The sequence below is a fragment of the Lethenteron reissneri genome, chromosome 57 (genome assembly GCF_015708825.2).
Source record: "Lethenteron reissneri isolate LAM-NWPU_2019-01 chromosome 57, ASM1570882v1, whole genome shotgun sequence".
Taxonomy (NCBI): domain Eukaryota; kingdom Metazoa; phylum Chordata; class Hyperoartia; order Petromyzontiformes; family Petromyzontidae; genus Lethenteron; species Lethenteron reissneri.
Genome location: NC_083835.1, coordinates 6168835 through 6188324, shown reverse-complemented (window position 1 = coordinate 6188324; position 19490 = coordinate 6168835). Strand labels below are relative to the sequence as shown.

The following is a 19490-nucleotide window of genomic DNA, read 5'->3' as shown; positions in this document are numbered from 1 at the left end:
CCTGGCTCGGCACGGGCTGGCTTGGCACGGGCTGGCTCAGGCTGGCTCGGCACGGGCTGGCTCGGGTTTGCTCCGGCCTGGCTCGGCACGGGCTGGCTCAGGCTGGCTCGGCACGGGCTGGCTCGGCACGGGCTGGCTCGGCCTGACTCGGCAAGGGCTGGCTCGGGTTTGCTCCGGCCTGGCTCGGCACGGGCTGGCTCGGCACGGGTTGGGTCGGCCTGGCTCGGCACGGGCTGGCTCCGGCTGGCTCCGGCTGGCTTGGCCTGGCTCGGCAAGGGCTGGCTCGGGCTGACTCAGCTCTTGCTGACTAGGCTCGGCCTGGCACGGCTCGGGCTGGCTCGCTTAATGACACCAACAGCCTCGTCGAGCCGACGGTCGAATTGTCATTCAGCAAACCTCGCAGCAGCAACAGCAACAACAGCAGCAATAACAGCGGCAGCGGCGGCTTCAACAACCCTTGCAGGGAGACCATTAAACAACAACAACAGCGGCAGCAGCAGCAGCGACAAAAATGACAGCGCACTCTGCCGTGAACAACAACAACAGCAGCAGCACGCGTATCGTAGCGTCAGCACCCACGGCTCTGTCGTCGAGTTAAATGTCCCTGTCGGACTGGTCCCCGCTGCTCACGACGACGGGAGACTCGTCTGTGGCTCGCGAGAGGCCGTCTCGACCTCCTGGCGTACACAGGGAACGAGGAAACGTTGCGGCGTTATTGGCATCATCGCCCGCGCTCGATCCGCCGCTGGTCCTCTCTGATGATTCTCTCCCCACTCCACCCTCCACCCCTCCACCCACTCCACCCCCCCACTGCTCATCGTTCTCGCCTCCTCCCAGACACGCGCGGATTGGACGTGGGGTGAAGCCACGCCCAGTTCGTGGAGTGGAGGCGGAGCTTGTGTACGTGTGTGTGTGTCTGTCTGTGTGTTTCTCGGTGTGTGTGTCTGTCTGTGTGTGTGTCTGTGTGTGTATCTCGGTGTGTGTCTGTCTGTGTGTGTGTCTGTCTGTGTGTATCTCGGTGTGTGTGTCTGTCTGTGTGTGTGTCAGTGTGTGTATCTCGGTGTGTGTCTGTCTGTGTGTATCTCGGTGTGTGTCTCTGTGTGTGTGTGTGTGTGTATCTCGGTGTGTGTGTCTGTGTGTGTGTATCTCGGTGTATGTGTGTGTGTATCTGTGTGTGTATCTCTGTGTCTGTGTGTATGCCTGGTCTGTGTGTGTGTATCTCTGCGTGTGTGTGTGTATCTGTGTGTGTGTATCTCTGTGTGTGTCTGTGTGTGTATCTGTGTGTGTATCTGTGTGTGTGTATCTCTGTGTGTGTATCTCTGTGTGTGTATCTGTGTGTGTCTGTGTGTGTATCTGTGTGTGTGTATCTGTGTGTGTCTGTGTGTGTATCTGTGTGTATCTGTGTGTGTATCTCTGTGTGTGTCTGTGTGTGTATCTCTGCGTCTGTGTGTGTATCTCTGTGTGTGTGTCTGTGTGTGTATCTCTGTGTGTGTCTGTGTGTGTATCTGTGTGTGTATCTCTGTGTGTATCTCTGTGTGTGTCTGTGTGTGTATCTCTGTGTGTATGTCTGTGTGTGTATCTCTGTGTGTGTCTGTGTGTGTATCTCGGTGTGGGGGGAGCGAACCCGGCGATTCCCGCTCACCGCCAACACCGATGACGATTATCTGAACCGGTCCCGGGCCTCCCCTAGGTCGACTCAGTCTCAAAATGAGTACCTGGTGCGGTGTGTAAACATCGCCACTGGGGAGACAAAGACGGTCGGGCGTGGTGCTGGCCACCCACGGCCCCTAAGCTAATCGCTCAGTAACCAAGAGATGGATGGGGCACAGTCGTGATCCCGTAACTGATTGAAATGTGTGCACAGACTCCTCATCCCACCCGTAACCCTGGGGTACAGTGCCCATCAACCTCACTGGAGACGATCAACACACCACGTGGTGTGTTGACACAACACTCCACGTGGTGTGTGTTGACACAACATACCACGTGGTGCGTGTGCACGTGTGTGGGTACGAATTAAGCTGCCTGCAACCGGATCGCGCGAATCGCACTGTGATGTCGTGACGAGGTAGGGCACTGTCTGTGCATATTGACTAGGGGGTCGTCCATAAATGACGTCACGCGGTTTTAGACGATTTTTGACCCCCCCCCCGCCTCGTCACACGGCGTCACAAAAAGTCAGACACCCCCCCCCCTCAAATATGACGTCACAAAGCTCTGCCCCCCCCCCCCCCCCACCAAAAAAAATAAAACATGCTTCAAATCGCGTTCAACTATTGTCCTTGTAGTGCGTATTTAATGTAGCGCTGCACTCTGATGTTGTAGGAGAAAACATTTATCAAAAAGTCTATTTAATTAAGCAGAACGTGTTGTCTATATTTATTTAAAGTTGCGCATTTTGATGTGACGTCACATTTCTCACCCCCCCCCCCCCCATCGTCACACATCGTCACAAATGTCTGACCCCCCTCCCCCAGGTGCGTGACGTCATTTATGGACGGCCCCAAACCACGCAGGGTTCCACCCATGGCGCTCTCGTGGAAACTGCGCGCAAGCCTGCAACAACACATTCTGTCGATCGCAGATAAACAAAACAAAACTCAATCTTGACTTAAAGCTTTCGTGACTGCAGGAATTCATATTCTTTGGGTCTTTCGGTAAAGTCACAAATTTAGTTCTACTTGATGACGACTGCTTGTGTTGCAATCGAAACGTCGTACTCTATTATCTAATTTATTTTCTTTCTACGTGACTTCAGCGAAAGAACTAAAGAGTAACAATCCAACGACGGGAATTTTCAACAGAAATCCTCCCGTCGATGGGAGAGAATGCTTTTTTAAATCCTTTATATTAAGTTCGCTTGCTTGCTTGCTTAGGACCGTGCAAATCTTTCGGTCGTTTTTTAATCCACTTCCCGTGATCCAATCGAGCTGACATTTTGCACACAGACTCGTTGTGCATGACAATGCATTTTCGTGAAAAAATTTCCAAAATTTTACACTTTTTAGGGGAATTTTTTATAAAATATTTAATTACCAATTGTTTAATGCTGCCAGACAATCGTCTGACCCATAGGTGGCAGCCATCTCAAGCCAGAGGACGAGAGGACTCTAGCCGCCCCGATGCCACGCGTATAAAGGATTTATAGTGAAAAACTTTGTTTTTACGGGTTTACTTGTTTTTTGTCGTAAACGAGACGCCGAAAAGTCACGCAGTGCGTGCCGGCAGAAAAAAAAGGTGGATTTCGTGGCACTGGGGGTGGGGGTGAGTGGGCGGTGTTGTGGGGCTTCCCCACCAGGTGATGTGGATGACAGGAGGCTCGTCACCGTGATCAGCGCGTGTTGCTAACACTGGTCAACAAAAAAAAAACATGTTTTTCTGGCCTGGACTTTTGCAGCTGTTTTAGACTAATTTCAGGGTGCTGATTCCAAATCTGATCTCAGATTTGCTCTATCACATCTCATTTTTATGCTATCGGCATACCCCATTTTCATGGATTTTACCCGAAATTAACTCTGTCACTTATGATTGCAAGTTGTTGCGAGTCAGTGACTGCTTTAGTGTTAAAATATGGTGCTGTATTTTTAGGATAGTGTTTATAATACCATTTTATGTAGATATCCACATTTATTAATGTTTTTCTTCTGCAGTTTTTATTGAAAATGCAATATTTGATATCTCAAAAACCTGATGTGATAGACAAAAACTGATGCCAGATTTGGAATTACCTTAAAACCGTTGGAATACCTTATGCCAGAAAAAGTGTGTTGAGCAGTGTATTAGGACACCACCGTAGGTGCGCACTTTTAAATGTAGATTGAGAACTCATTTCGAATAGAACTGCTTTTTGTGTTGTTTCGTGTCCTTCCATCCGCACCTTCGATTAGCACCGGTGGGCTACGTGCGGTGCGAAAGAAGTTCTACATATTTCGTGTGCAGGTGCAACTTTACATGGGGCTGCTCCGGGAACTTTAGTTCAAGAGGCCAAATTGTACATTTCGCTTGTCGGTACAAAGACTAATTTCCTGGCAGCGATTTCAGCCGCATCATCTCTACATAACAAAAAGGCACCTTTCCATCATCCGCACCTAGTTTACACAACAAAGGCTCATTCCTAACAGCGTGCTTCAGCCGCACCGAACCTCACAAAAATAATATCCAGGGCCTACCTTGGCTCCTCCCACCCTCAACCAGTATATATAAAAATACGGTTTTCTTGGAATTTCTCTCACTTGATACAGCTATCGTGCTGTGACTGTTCCACCTGAAGACGGAAGCTTGTGTTGCCTCCGAAACGTCGTGATTTTTATTAAATTTTTATTTTACTTTTATTAATTTAATTTTGTTACCTACGTGACTTTACCGAAAACTAAGAATAGGTACCACCTGTACCATAACTTTCGCGGGCCCCATTGTTTGTGGCCAATAACAGTGGAGTACATGACAAACGTTGAAATGATTCACCGATTGGCCATGTAAATAAATCGATACTTCAAGGTGCGCAGAACGGACCCCAATTCACCCTCGCTCGGCTCTAGCGGCAGACGACCAAATGCCCTTTCCATGCGTCAGCAAGGCCCCGGGGTGCCAGCCTCTCCAATGCCGACAAGCCTCTGGCCGGCGCAAGCAACTTCGCACGGTGCATGTGCCGCTGTTGTTGCTCCACACTCCACCACGTGTGTGTAACCTTTACTCCCCATGCCCCCCCCGCCACCCCGAACTCCCTCCACAGACAAGCGCCACAAGCTGAACCTTTGGAATGGAACGTGCCACAACTAGCCTTGTAGACGTAATCAGAGAGTGGGGGGGGGGGGGAAATGGTTTTGATGGGTGTGGAATTTGTTGCAAGGTGTACAGGCATTGGGAATGGTCACTCAGTTTCAGTGACGAGAGAGGATCACGAGGACAAATGGTGGGAGGATTTGCACAGGATGGAATCTTTATGGCAGGCATAGCGAATGGCCACCCAGTATCAGTGGCAATGAGTCATAATGATAGATGATGGGCGGATTCGCGCAAGACGCATTTATTGGGACAGGCACTGCGAATGGTCGACCACTATCAGCGACAATGCGAGTTATAAAGATAGATGGAGGGAGGTTTTTTAAAAATAGACCTGAAAGGTGAGATATTGACTCCCCCCCCCCCCCCCCCCCAAGAGATATGGGGTCTGGCAGACGTTGTTGGTGAACGTTAGTGCCATTAACAGTGTCCTTGGTAACCTTTTCCACATTTGCTTTGGATAATAGCCATGCGATACAGATACCCCACCCCATACCCCCCCCCCCAAAAAAAAGCCTTTCGCATATAAACCACGACACCTTTTTTTTACGGTCAAATAATATCCCGAAACCCATGGCAAAGCACTTAAGTGGCACTTATTCAACGCCTCGCAGGCACGAAATAATACTTGAGGATGTTTCTCCAAAACGTGGTGAGAAACAAGACACTGTTGAAAACGTCAACGAACATTCTTCAGGTGTTAAAATGAAAGGCACTGCTGCTTCACGCGGAGTAAAATAAAATAAAAACATGCCCGCTCTTTTTAATTGGCTCTTTATTAAATCCTGCAACGTTTTCATCCGTTGGTTTCAAATGACAACATTCAAAAAATAACTTGGGTAACAAAGACGCCGTTCGTAGCAAGCAAGCGAGCTTTTAACAGCTACAGTGTGGTTTCAAAGGACACTGCACTATTTTGAGAAGACGTTTTAATTTCGGTATCGCTCTCTCTCTCTCCAGCGTATGGCAAATGTGCAAATGACACGCGCAAGTTCAAGTTCGTGAGCCACGCGATAGCTTCGGGAGAGTTGTGCAACTAACTCCGCTCAGTCCGCCGGAGAGCGGGCGTAGGATGATGCAGTTATTCGCGATATGGTCAATTTGTGCGGTCCGGGTGACCCGCAGTCACACCGTGGGTTGTCGTCTTTGATTTTCCACTTGTGGACGAGTGCGCAGCGACCAGTTGCTCTTCTGAAGGGGTTGATGGAGCACCGTCGTTTTATTTGCAGATCAAAGCCGTGCTGAGCAGTAGCAAACGGCGGCCTTCGGTAATGCTTGTAAAGCTTGCGTGCACAATAATTACGCTAAACTGTCCCATGTTACGCGTTCATAAACGTAGTAGTTTCAGTACGAGTACGACTGCATTGTGGAAAAAAAAATTAAACAGGTTTCGTGACATACTTTTAGACATTTGAAGACATATTTATAGAATTTCTATTCATGACAAAGCAAACAAAACATCTGACAATACTGTAACTTCACTTTACTTGCACGCACAGACAATATTCAATGACGATGCACATCCAGGTCAAAGTTGGGGGAATGTTGATTTATGTATTACAATCTTTTAAATCTGGAAAATAAAAAAAAACCTTTAAGAGATGGTGTCCAATGACAATTACCTTCCCACCTCTTAAGGAGCGCACGCACTCAAGCTGTGAACACGAGTGGGGCGATATCGCTTAATTTGTCGTCAAATAATTTGCAAGGCATTAGGCTTGCGCAACTTGAATGCAAAACCAAGCTTTTGGTTGGTGCCTGCCTGCAGATACCATCGAAAACCGGCTAAACTTGACCAGATGAGAGTTGGCGGGCTTGGGTTATGAAAACGCATATCTCAGGCGTGCCCGTTCAGCTGTTCGGTAAAGGCCCACAGCACCGGATGATGTGGGGAGCCACACACAGCCAGCCGCTACGTGGAGAAATTAATTGAAGGAATAAGACATTTTTTTTGTTTATTCAACACATTAAAAACAAATGCTGGTACCGCATCGACAGCAGTGCAACATTGCAAAGAGACAAACGCCACCCTCGCCATCACCACCGCATCATCGAACGATCCTTCTCAATAAGGAGGCTGCTGCCAACACCCGGGCACATTAACTTAAAGGTGAAGGTTCAAGCCCTGCCTCACGAGACAGCCCTTCGAGCGGGGTATGTTTTTGGCCCTACTCTTGCAAGCTGGCCAAACACCTTTAGAAGCGGTGGGTGTACCCACACTTTACCCCATCACGTCACCATACGCAACCGGTGGTGGTGATACCCATTTATAAACAGCGTTTAAATGAGTCGTATGGTACACACACGCACACACGCACGCGCGATGCAGGCCCACACACTGAGCCGAGTTGTCAGTCGCTCTTCTCGTCGCTCTGGTAATGTCTGTACTCTGGCTTCAGCTCCCACGTGTTCTTGTGAGTCCCCTTCACGTTGTAGATCCCGATCTCGCGCAGAATATCCTTGAGGTATGTCTGCAAAAACACAGAAGAGCAGGAAATGTACACATCTCCGTGTCACTACGAAAGATTGCCCTCTTGGGAGATGTATGTATGGTGAACGTCTGTCGCATCATACGTATCCAATCGCGCTAATTGTAGGTGCGGGGAAAGGACAACAAACTATGGGTCTCTATACTCTTTGATTCTTTCACGTAGGTAGCACGACGTTTCGATAGCAACACCAATCAATCGTCATCAGGTGGGACAACCACAGCACGAAAAAAACTGCTGTGGTTGTCCCACCTGATGACGATTGCTTCGTGTTGCGATCGAAACGTCGTGATTTTTTTTATTTTCTACCCACGTGACTTTACCGAAAGAACCAAAGAGTATGGATTCCTGCAATCACGAAAGCTTCAAATCAAGATGTGTCTGTGCGAGTTGATGAGTGTATGGGTCTCTGTGCGAGTCTGCGTATGTTGTACTTCTCTCGCACTGTACGTAGCCAACCGCGCCAATCGGAGGTTGCCGGGGCAGGCGAACAAACTTAACACGGAAATCACCAAAGAGCAGACGTAACAGCAATCATTGCCTCCTCCTGGCAGACTAATGCCCCAGGTCAACCTTGCAAAATGAAACGCCTATCTCATGCTCCCTTGAGTTCTCACCTGGTTAAAAATAAAATCATCCCGAAGCGCAAAACATCGCTTGTTTTCCACTCCAGCTGTTGATTCCGTCCGCACGGGATTTTTTTTTTTTTACGGTTGACACTTTTACAAACCATGTTTTACTTGCATCGCTTAAAGTGGGCGCAAGGCCACGTGCAATTGCATACACAGCTGCTACTCACGTTGCCTTACAAAGCGCTCCTCCAAATAAAGACACGCTCAGAACCCGAGATTACGTTGAACGCCGACCGTGACGGTGTTTAAGGGGCTCCTCACTGGTGGCGAAGTGCTTAGAGCAATGCCTCGCAGATCCACTGTAGCGGAGTTTAACTCCACGGACAGATATCTGAAGCAGTTCTGATACCCAACCTGCAATGATGAGCATGGTCAAAAACAACCTCCAGGAGGCCTTCATCCAATAGTTGGTTTGACAAAGAGCTTCATTGCCTTTGCATGTGAGATTTCAATACGGATAATCAGGCACCCGCATCGCACGGCTCGTGAATTTACATTGCCACGTTCACGAATCGTGGCAAGGATTTTTTTTTGCGCTTACAGGAACTTTATTGGGTGTACCCACTTGGCATCTTGGTTAAAAGCCTCAACGTGGCCTTACACGGAACATATTTACAATTGTGTACTTTAACAGACATCAGTGAATAGCGTCAGCCAGCCAAGCAATAGCAGCAGCATCAGCAGCAGCAGCAGCCAAGATCAATAGACTGCTGCATAAAGGCCTCCCCCAATCGGTCCGAAATCTCTCACGATCCTGCGCTGGAAAGATCAAGCACACGAGCTAAGAAGTTCAACATACACACACACATACAGATGAACCCGTGTTATGCTCCCTACTCGAATCTCAAGACGGCTGGAATTGCTCACCTCCTAACCCAGGGGTCGGCAACCTACGGCTCCGGAGCCGCATGCGGCTCTTTACGGGCTGCTTCTTGACGATGAGTACGTATGTACTCAGATGCATTGCGGCTCTTGAAATACTGAATTTTGTACCGAATTGGAAAGAAATGGCTCTTCTTGTTATTTTGGTTGCCGACCCCTGTCCTAACCACAAGCTGAGTTTTCAGAATCAAAATATGTATTTACACCGGAGGAATCCGATGAGCTGTAACGCTCTTTTTGTTTTTACACAGATGTCCAGTAGCTTGCCGGCCACGCCACCGTATCGTCACCACCTCGAGAGGAGCAGGCACAAAACAAACTTGCCCAACTGTTCGCCTCATTAGGCTGGCGCAGCAACCAGTCGTCAATCACGAGTGGGCACATGAAAAAACATCGAATCATTCAATTTATCTGCAGGCCAAACTTTCAAAACTGGTTAGTCGAGTCCCTCTGTACTATGCACTTGGCAGCGAGGCTTCCCATTATTGTTCAAGAACATACCCAGGTGTATTAAAGCTGGCAAGGCCATCGCACTGTACTGGCCCAACATGTGGGAAAGGGTACAACAGTGGTTCTTAACCTGGGGTGCACGCACCCCCTGGGAGTGCGAGATCACCCTTTCTGGGGGTGCAGAGATGCCCTTTCGGGGGGGGGCGGCGAGACAGGGCCAGATTTTTTTTTAAGAAGGAAAATCATCGAAAAGACAAATTAAGCATGGGCGCGTAAGTACAACTAGTTAATATTCTTGGTTCTCTCGGTAAAGTCACGTAGAAGGGAAATAATAAAATAATAAAAATATGAAACAATAAAATTATCACGACGTTTCGACTGCAACACAAGCAATCATCATCAGGTGTGAAATCCACAGCAAGAACATATTTCACACCTGATGATGATTGCTTGTGTTGCAGTCGAAACGTCGTGAGAATTTTATTGTTTTATATTTTTATTATTTTATTATTTCCCTTCTACGTGACTTTACCGAAAGAACCAAGAATATGAATCCCTGCAGTCAAGAAAGCTTTAAATAAAAAAAATACAACTACTTTGTTACATCAAACCTACATGTACTTATTAACATTTTACATTATCTTCCCATTGAGAACCCAAGGAGTGCAAGGCTGCGTAAACGTTAAGGACCACTGCATTAACAAAGCTTTCACAGTATCCCACCAACTGGTCTTTTGATTGATTACAGACCTCTGGGTGCCCGCTAGGCATCCAATGGTACATCTATTCATCATTTAAAATGTATTCTTCCACGAACGATGCATGGATTCAATCGTGTGTTGTGTGTGAGAATCAATTATTATTTACGATTCGTGTAACGTATACAGCTGACGTTACACTTTAGGCTAACGGGAGCGGGCAAAACTAAGCAAAAATGACAGTCTGAGAGACCGCACAAAAGAGAGTGTGAGAATTTTGAAGAAAAAAATAAAAGACTCGCAAATTAAATCACGACCCAAAATCATTACCAATTTCATTAAACCGTTGGGAAGGTTGCGATGGGCAGGGCACGTGTGTGTACGCGTGTGCAGTCGTCATTACAAAACATGCACCACACCCAGACCAACCTCCGCTCTTACCCTGAAGGTGAGGGGGGGTGGCACAGTGGTGGTACCAATGTCTCACAGCAACAAGTGCCTGGGTTCGATTCCTCACTGGGGAACCTTCCCTTCCTGCGCGTGGAGTCTGTCTGGTTCTCTCCCCCTCGCCTGTTCTGCATGGAATTCCTCTGGGCTCTCCGTTTTTCTCCCACAGCTAAAAACAGCAATTAACAACTTCCCGACTCTGGCCCATCTCATCCCCACCCCCCCACCAACCCTCCACACATCCATGCCGGATTCTCCCCCCTCCCCACCTTTCCAGGGCACACCTTTTCAGAATTTTTTTCAAGGTTGCCTCCTATCAGCTGTCGCAGATTCGGTCTCTAAGTCCCCAATTTTTGGTCTCCATCCCTTCCCCTACCAAAATTAAATTCAAGAAAATTTGCATTTTACTCGGCCCCATTTTTCACCAACATTCTCGATCGATCTCTCGGCTCTGCCAATTGTCCCCCCTTCTCGCTGTATATAGTCGTGGCACTTCTCTGGAGCAATGTCAACAACGAAATCCACAACAACTCACAATTGAATGCAAACACAGAACCCCAATCATTTTCATCTGGAAACCAAAGGGCAGAGAAATGAGTGAAAACCTTCGAATCACAACCCCCACCCCCTCCTCCTCACCACCCACTGGTCCCAAGAGAATTTTGAAGCGAAGGTGCATGGGGTCGTGATGCCCAAATTTTTTTGGGCTGCATAAGGAGCCATGTGTACATGATGATCTCTTTTGTTGATCTGCCACTGTATGACAGCCTCACCCCCCCCCCCCCCCCCCCACTGCTTTTTGTTGTTTCGTTTATTGTCCTTCCCCCGCACCTCTGATTAGCACGGTTGGCTACGTACGGTGCGAAAAAAATTCAACTTACGTACAGACGTGATCCATACTTCACTACACTCTGGCTTGTGAAAGACGTGGGAGCTTGGCACGTCACGCCGCCGTTATCACTGCCCGCAGACACAGCGTAGGCGACGGGAGGCACGGTGGCTCATTCTCGACTGAAGCCTCATCTCTTCGACAACTGCTTTTTCGTGTTCAGTTTGCCATCCTTCCCCCCCCCCCCCCCCACCTCGGATTTGCACGGTTGGCTACGTACTGTGCGAAAGAGGTTCAATGTACAGTAGAACCTCCATACACGACCGCTTTGGAATACGTCGAATTTGGTATAAGTCGTGTTTTTTTTTTTTTTTAAATGTCTTGGGATAAGATGTCTTGCATGGGATACGACGCGCTTGCTAGAACTTGTATGGGTCGGGATGAGTCACTGGTACCCGCGTGTGCCCCGTTCACGACTGAGACAAAGCGAAAGGGGCGGGGTGGCATGGGGGAGAGGGGCGTGGGGGAGAGGGGCGGGGGGCATGGGGGAGAGGGGCGGGGGACGTGGGGGAGAGGGGCATGGGGGAGAGGGGCGGGGGGCGGCTGCCCCCATGGAGGGTGGAGCCCCGGGGGGTCGAGGCGCGCACCACGTGACCAGCGCAGCTGGCAGCAGCGCGGTCACGTGGCTTCTGTGCATTTTAGTAATAAGTAGTGTCTAAATTATTTTAGACAACCCCATTAATGTATAATATGCTACATAAAATATCATTTATTTTCCTCTGGAACGGATTATTTCCTTTCCCTTTATTTCTTATGGGAAAAATTCGTTTGGTGTCTACGTCATTTTCGGTATAAGTCCTACCTTCTGGAACGAATTAACGACGTATACCGAGGTTCCACTGTACATACGTGTACAGCCAGGGGGTGTCCACGGTTCACATCAGTGCACTGCCTCCTGCTGACAAATAATATAAATGACACATCGTCTTACCAGGCCATCGAGGTGGCTATGCCCGCGACTCCATCTCGACATTGAGAAGAAAAGAAACGACGCACAACGGCACTCACAACAGGCTGCTTGGTGATGTCCACCAGGTCTCTGATGTTGTAGTACTGGTGCTTCTCGAAGGCGGAGAAGAGCATGTCCAGGACCTGCTGCTTGTCGGCACGCGCGCGCTTGCCCTCCTCTTTCTTCCTGCGGTCGAACGCGATCTGCAGATAGGAAAACCGGCAGAGAAAAAAAAATGGTTGAGAGCGGCAGTGTCGCATTGGGCCAGGGAGGAGTGGGGAAACGGCTCGGAGGAGGTAGCGGGTGGGAGGGTGGGTGTAAAAAAACGATTGCTGAAACAGGAACAAACACTAAATTTTGATCTTCTTGGTTCTTTTGGTAAAATCACGTAGAAGGGAAATAATACAAATAAAACATAATAAAAGTATTTTATTATTTTATTATTTCATTGTTTTATTATTTCCCTTCTACGTGACTTTACCGAAAGAACCAAGAATATGAATCCCTGCAGTCACGAATGCTTTAAATCAAAATTTAGTTAAATCAAAATTTAGTTAAATTTCGATTTAAAGCTTTCGTGACTGCAGGGATTCATCTTCTTGGTTCTTTCGGTAAAGCCACGTAGAAGGGAAATAATTAAATAATAAACTATAAAAATTCTCACGACGTTTCGACTGCAACACAAGCAATCATCATCAGGTGTGAAATCCACAGCAAGAAAACTTGAAAAAAGTTTTTCCTAACGTCAGCACCACAGACAGCGATTTGGCAGTTTACCGAAAGAACCAAGAATAGGCACAAACACGTGAGGCGGGCAGCGACAAACTGAGGCAACAAGAGCCGAAGGGGGCAGGCGAGTCCCCAAAGTCGCACACAACACCCCCAAGCGACTGAAGAGGCAGCTCTGGTTAGGGCCTCGGCGTCAGTGTAGTGATGTCTTGTTATGCAAACGGAACCCCGGGGATATTTTTTTTTTAGTGAGCCGGCGTTACAAAACAACCGTTGTTTTGTAATAACCTGAAACGGTGGGGGGGGGGGTGGGGAAGCAGCCCAACACGTGGGGCACATCGACAGTGGTTTTGCACGCACGCCGGCGTCCACAGGATGGCCAGCTGCTAACGATGATAAACAACGAGTGAACGAGAACGGCTTCGCCATTACCCGTCCGTTTCTTTGTGTCTTAAAGAGACACCAACGCAAAACGTCAAGGCATTTACCCCACTGTGTTAGGGATATTTAGGAGTCATAATCAACGTTATTGGGGTTAGATCGTGTTACTTATAAATGTGTCGTAACCCTCCACCACCCGACAAGGCCAATCAGCAAAAAAAGTGTCACGTTGACAAAAGACAAATAGTTCACTGCTTTTGCCCACCAGTGTGTTGAAGCGTGAAACCACAACATTTACAATTTTTGAGTTGTACGACGTTTCGCTGGTAATTGCATCCAGCATCATCGGGCAATTCGCCAGAATGGTGAGGCTCTGCTCTTGCTCCCGGTCTTAAATAGAGCAGCAGCAGCAGGGTGACGTCATCATTTAACTCATCAGGTGCAACGATTTGAGGCGGAGGAGTACCATTGCAATTGCTCTTTCATCTCAGACATCGTAGCTATATTTTGTGCTCATGTGAATTGTGTGCGTGCATTAGTCAGCGAGAGGCCTAATTGTCCGGAGAGGCTACCTCCTTAGCGTATCGGGTGTAAGGGGCCCGTTACCCTTTTGTGTCAGCAGTTACTGTTAAACACATTCCTGCGGAGGGAGCTGGTAGGAACGTTGGGTTGCTCGGTCAATGGCCAGGGTCAACGGCGGCGTGGTGTATTCCGCAAATATGCCCGACTGTGAGGGCGGGCACAAGCCGGCGTGAGTAGGTTAAACGTTGAGTTTTATAAGGGCACTACGGGGTGACCAGCCCCTCCCCACCCAGCCCCACCCCCCCCCACCCAGCCCCACCCCACCCAGCCCCTCCCCACCCTCTCTACCCAGCCCCTCCCCACCCTCCCCACCCAGCCCCTCCCTCCCACCCAGCCCCTCCCTGCACGACGGACGGACGGACACAATAATCCCGTGGGCTGGTGTAACCAGAGGTTCCTACCAGTATAAACCGTGTTGCCTCAAGTAAACTCTCCTCCAGTTATTTACCCACGACACATGTGCACATTGTAACATTCAACAGGAAACTCACGTTGTACTGGTGGTTTGCCACGGGCTTGTAATTTGTCGTGACCGCTTTCTCGAGCTGCTGAGACAACCGCATTGGCTTGGAGGACTCTTCAATCTGCATCCTGCAAGATGACAAAATTATTTGGTGATGCTGCGTTGGCAAAGTGGTGCGCAAAAGTAGAAACCATGAAAACACTCCAAACTACAGACAAACCCATTTTTTATATTAGCAGGCAAAGCCCACTGAGTTGCACAGCTTTCTGTCAGAAGCGACCCTGGCTGCAAGTGGTAGCCCAACGAAGTGGCTTATAATGTGGAAACGTATAGCAGACAAATACTCTCAACGCGTATTCATTCCAAATGTGGAGGGAAATCCGGAGTACCTGAGAGAAAATACACGTGACCATTGGGGGAACACGCAAACTCCGAATATACAGCAGCAGGCTTCAGGGTTGGGATCGAACCCACGACCTCCTGTATACCAGGCGAGGTAGTCAACATCTCATAGTCACCGTGATGATGATGATGATGATGAGAGCGAGAGACACCGCAAACTCTAAATACACAGCAGGCTTCAGGGTCGGGATCGAACCCACAACCTCCTGTATACCAGGCGAGGTAGTTCACATTCTGCGACCGCATAGAGGCATAGAGACACTCTTGCCGCTTTCTGCATGATGACGAAGAACCATTTCCTGAAATGCCGCCTGTTATATAATTTATACTTTTAGGACAGTGTTATGGGCAAACACGTTGCGTTTTCTACAACGTAGCAGGCAGGCGCGCACACAAAACGCCAATTGTAGGCGTTCTATAATTCCGAAAGGCAAAGAACCCTGGACACAATGCAATTTAAAGGTTTATCTGCTACTCACTCACATTTATAAACATTTCCAAACATTAGCAAGTAAACTCGCTTTTCAAATGGACACACGTACAGATCACAGATCATCATCGTCATCATCAGCCATGATCAATCCAATGCTGGATGAACGCCTCCCCAAAGTCGTAAGTCATCACCACCTCTCACGGTCCCGTGGTATCAGTGTTACGTGCGTGTGTGGATATTTAGCACCGATGAAGAACCTCAAGTGAAGGTTTCACCTCTGCCTTGACGTGAAATTATACCAAACGAGGTTTTTTCCCAGTTTAAAATCGCGGTTGAAATTGACAGAAAGTTTTTAAAATATATATAAATATAATTCTCAAACCTTTTCATCTTCATGTAGGATTCTCCAACAACGGGCCTGCAGTCGGCACGCTGGACCACGACCCCCTCCAAGAAAAGTTTATCTAAAATTAGACAAACAAACAACTTAAGCGCTCCAATCCACTTGCTCCCCATTCTGTTACTCAACGTAATTCCAGGCATGCATCTCTCCCAGCATCTGTGCACTTTCCGGTCTAAGTTCCACAATTCCCTGCGGTGTTATGAATTATGATTATTATATAACCAATGTCATCTCCGTCGTGTTGCGTAATTATCCTATTACTACCGAAAAACTCAATGCAATTCGCATAATCATTGCCGTGTTGTCTTCCATGCTGTGCCATGACATGAACCCCACTCATCATGCCCCCGTGTCTCCTCGGTGGTACAGGGGACATCTCACGGAAGCAGGACATAATTGCCGGGCACAAAACCCAACATCACAATGCAATCTGTCACAGAATTGATATTGAGAATAACCTTCTGCATCCTCAGTCGCTAGATGGGGCTTCACCATTGTCTCTTCGGAGACGCTTAATAACATTGTCCTGATGGTGGTCATAGGAAGCACTTGCAATTTTTTAGAAACGTTAAAATTCAACAGAGCTGTTGAAAAATTGAAAAAAGCGAGTCGTTTAAATTGTAAGCAGGCAACAATTATAGTAATCAAAACTAAAACCCACGTTACAAAAAGACACAAAGTCCTAACTGAAATGCAACTCCCGAGTGACAATGTTGTTATCGGAGCGATGAAGGGCATTCATTTCGAAGATACAGAGCCATTGGTGCAAATTCCACATTGCTACGGACAGAGCCCACGTAACATAAAATGCAACCAGTTAGATCCCTCAGTTTAACACGTAGCAGGCTTTCGCGACCAATATTTTTCATAATCAACGTTTTTGGGTTTAGATCGCGTTATTTATAAATATGTCGTAACCCTCCACCACCCGACACGGCCAATCAGTAAAAAAGTGTCACGTTGACAAAAGACAAATCGTTCACTGCTTTAGCCCACCGGTGTGTTGAAGCGTGAAACCACAACATTTACAATTTGAGTACGACGTTTCGCTGGTAATTGCATCCAGCATCATCAGGCAATTCGCCAAAATGGTGAGGCTCTGCCTCCCGTTCTTATATAGAGCAGCAGCAGGGTGACGTCATCAATGGAATGGCGCAAATTCACCAGGCAAATGGTCACTTTACCAACGCTGTCGAGTTGACCATGCCACAGGGGTCCTAGCTATCTTTTAGGGGCACCATGGTAGCGAGATGTTAACTATCTCACCCAGTATACAGGATGTTGTGAGTTCGATCCTGGCCCTGACACCTGCTGTATGTTTGGGGGTTGCATGTTCTCCCCGCTGTCGCGTGGATTTTTCTCCGGATCCTCCGGTTTCATCCCTCCACATTTAGAATCAACACGCATTTAAAGTATTTGTCTGCTATAAATGTCCACGTGATAAGCCGCTTTGTTGAGCTATCATTTGTAATAGCCAGGTCGCTTCTGAAAAGAGCTGAATAGCTCAGTGGGCCCTCAACCTGGTAAAAATAAAAAATAAAGTTGAATTTATATATTCTTTGGGTCTTGCGGTAAAGTCACGTAGATAGGTTCAAAGAAAATAACAAAAAATCTACGACGTTTCCATCGCAACACAAGCCGTCATCCCCTAGTCCTGACGACGACCGCTTGTGTTGCGGTCGAAACGTCCTAGATTTTTGTCAACCTGGTTTTTAATCAACCAGGCTATGCGTTAACTGTGTGTTAGCCGACTCTCTGCGTTGCATTGCATTACATTTCCAAAAATGAGCTTAGTTTGTTTTCTATAACTGCCCATTTCTCTGTCTGAAATGTACCAAGCTCTCATAGGTCCATTCGATCTTTCTCTCCCCCTGCCGCCACGGGGTGGATTTCCACACAACTCTCTCTAAACAAAAATATTTACCAGACTTGCTGGGTCTTTCCCTCCCCCTGCCACCACGAGGTGGATTTCCACACAGCTCTCTCTAAACAAAAATATTTACCAGACTTGCTGGGTCTTTCCCTCCCCCTGCCACCATGAGGTGGATTTCCACACAACTCTCTCTAAACAAAAATATTTACCAGACTTGCTGGGTCTTTCCCTCCCCCTGCCACCACGAGGTGGATTTCCACACAGCTCTCTCATTGACATGCTAATTTCTCTGCTCCAGCAGACCCACCTCTCTCTCTGCCCCCCCCCCCCTCTCTCTCTATTTAAGGGCACGACACAGAAGCATTGGGTCTCTGTGTGTCTCTGTTGTCTCTCTCTGTGTGTCTCCGTGTCTGTGTTTTGTCTCTCTCTCAAATTTAGTTCGACTTGACGACCACTGCTTGTGTTGCAATCGAAACGTCGTATTCTATTATTTAATTTATTTTCTTTCCAATGTCACTTTACCGAAAGACCCAAAGAATATGAATTCCTGCAGTCACGAAAGCTTTAAGTCAAGATTTAATTTATATTTTTCCCTCCCGCCCTGCCTGTAATTCTTCACCACTGACTGACCAGCTGCGGCCTATATTGCTCGTGATTAATCCAACTGCCACCATGGTTGGAATATAAGTCGCAGAAATGCAAGTGTGCACTAGGGGTACTTAGCTTCGCAGCTACACACGGTACATTGAACAGCGCGTGAGACGCAGCTAATGCAAGCTGTTGGGTCGCCTCTTATTTGAGGGTGTTTGAGTGTGTTTGGAGAGGCAAGCTTATAATGAGTCGGCATTGGCTGTGCCGGAAGATAATCTTCCCAAGCATGCGGAGGAAACTAGAGAGGGGGGTGGGAGGGATATTGACAACACCTGCCCCACCCACAGTTTTTAGTTGAGTTAATCTCGGCAGGGATATTATTAAGACAACTTTACGATTGCGAATCCAACTCAACCTAAAAAATGTAGCCACATTGCAGCTCTTCACAAAAAACACTTGTTCACCGCTTAGCCCGTGACGGCCACATGCCCTGGCATACGAGATGCTGTGTGGTACTTAGAAGCTGATTGAGGAGTCGAGTGGTTCCTGGGTCTCTCTCTGACAGCCCAACTAAACATCCAGAGGTAGGTCAAATTGGACTATTAAGCCAGTTATAGCTAACGATAACATGTGTAAAAAATAAAATTGCGGAACTGTATATTTTCAAACATTTTCAAACGGTCAATGCAAGAGAATACGAGTCGTAAATTATAAAACGTTTAGTTAAAAATAAAAAAAGTTTGTAACTATCTTCTTGATTCTTTCGGTAAAGTCACGTAGAAGGGAAATAATAAAATAATAAAAATAAACATCATAAAATACAATTCTCATGACGTTTCGGCCACAACGCAAGCAGCCGTCCTCAGGTGAAGAACAGGTCTATCGGAAAGACAGCGTCATTCATTCAGACGCTGTCTTTCCGACAGACCTGTTCTTCACCTGAGGACGGCTGCTTGAGTTGTGGCCGAAACGTCGTGAGAATTGTATTTTATTATGTTTTATTTTTATTATTTCCCTTCTACGCGACTTTACCGAAAGAACCAAGAAGATGAATCCCTGCAGTCACGAAAGCTTTAAATCGAAATTTAAGTTCGTAACTAGTAAATTTTATTGCTTCAAAAGGTATCTAAATAAAACACACATGTACTTACCATATATGACATTCCCCGAGGTGGCATCCGTCTGCTTTCCTGTGGGGTGTTACACAAGCACAACATTTCATTGTTCAGAGAGTAAGCTTTTGTTGAGAGAGTAGAACTATTAAGTGAAAGGAACAAAAAAGTTAATTCTCAAATTCACTCTGTGTGTGGCCATCTGTTGAGTAGAATACACGAGTGTACATTCACTCCTCGTATCACACGGTGGATGCATTCCTGACAAGCGCCTCGCCGCGTCGCTCGAAAAATGCGTTGCGC

At 47.4% G+C, this 19490-nt stretch overlaps 1 protein-coding gene across 1 annotated transcript in view; it reads right to left on the bottom strand.

The window, feature by feature from the left end:
* Positions 1-5628: 5628 nt before the first annotated feature.
* The window catches only part of LOC133357189 (general transcription factor IIF subunit 2-like), a 30811-nt gene continuing 16949 nt past the window's right edge, over positions 5629-19490 (bottom strand). Inside the window, exons 5-9 of the mRNA XM_061575015.1 lie at positions 19227-19265; positions 15591-15672; positions 14402-14501; positions 12278-12421; positions 5629-7253 (exon numbers count right to left, since the gene is read on the bottom strand). Of these exons, the coding sequence (XP_061430999.1) occupies positions 7134-7253; positions 12278-12421; positions 14402-14501; positions 15591-15672; positions 19227-19265 (485 nt within the window). The 3' untranslated portion in view covers positions 5629-7133. The remainder of the gene's footprint in view (positions 7254-12277; positions 12422-14401; positions 14502-15590; positions 15673-19226; positions 19266-19490) is intronic.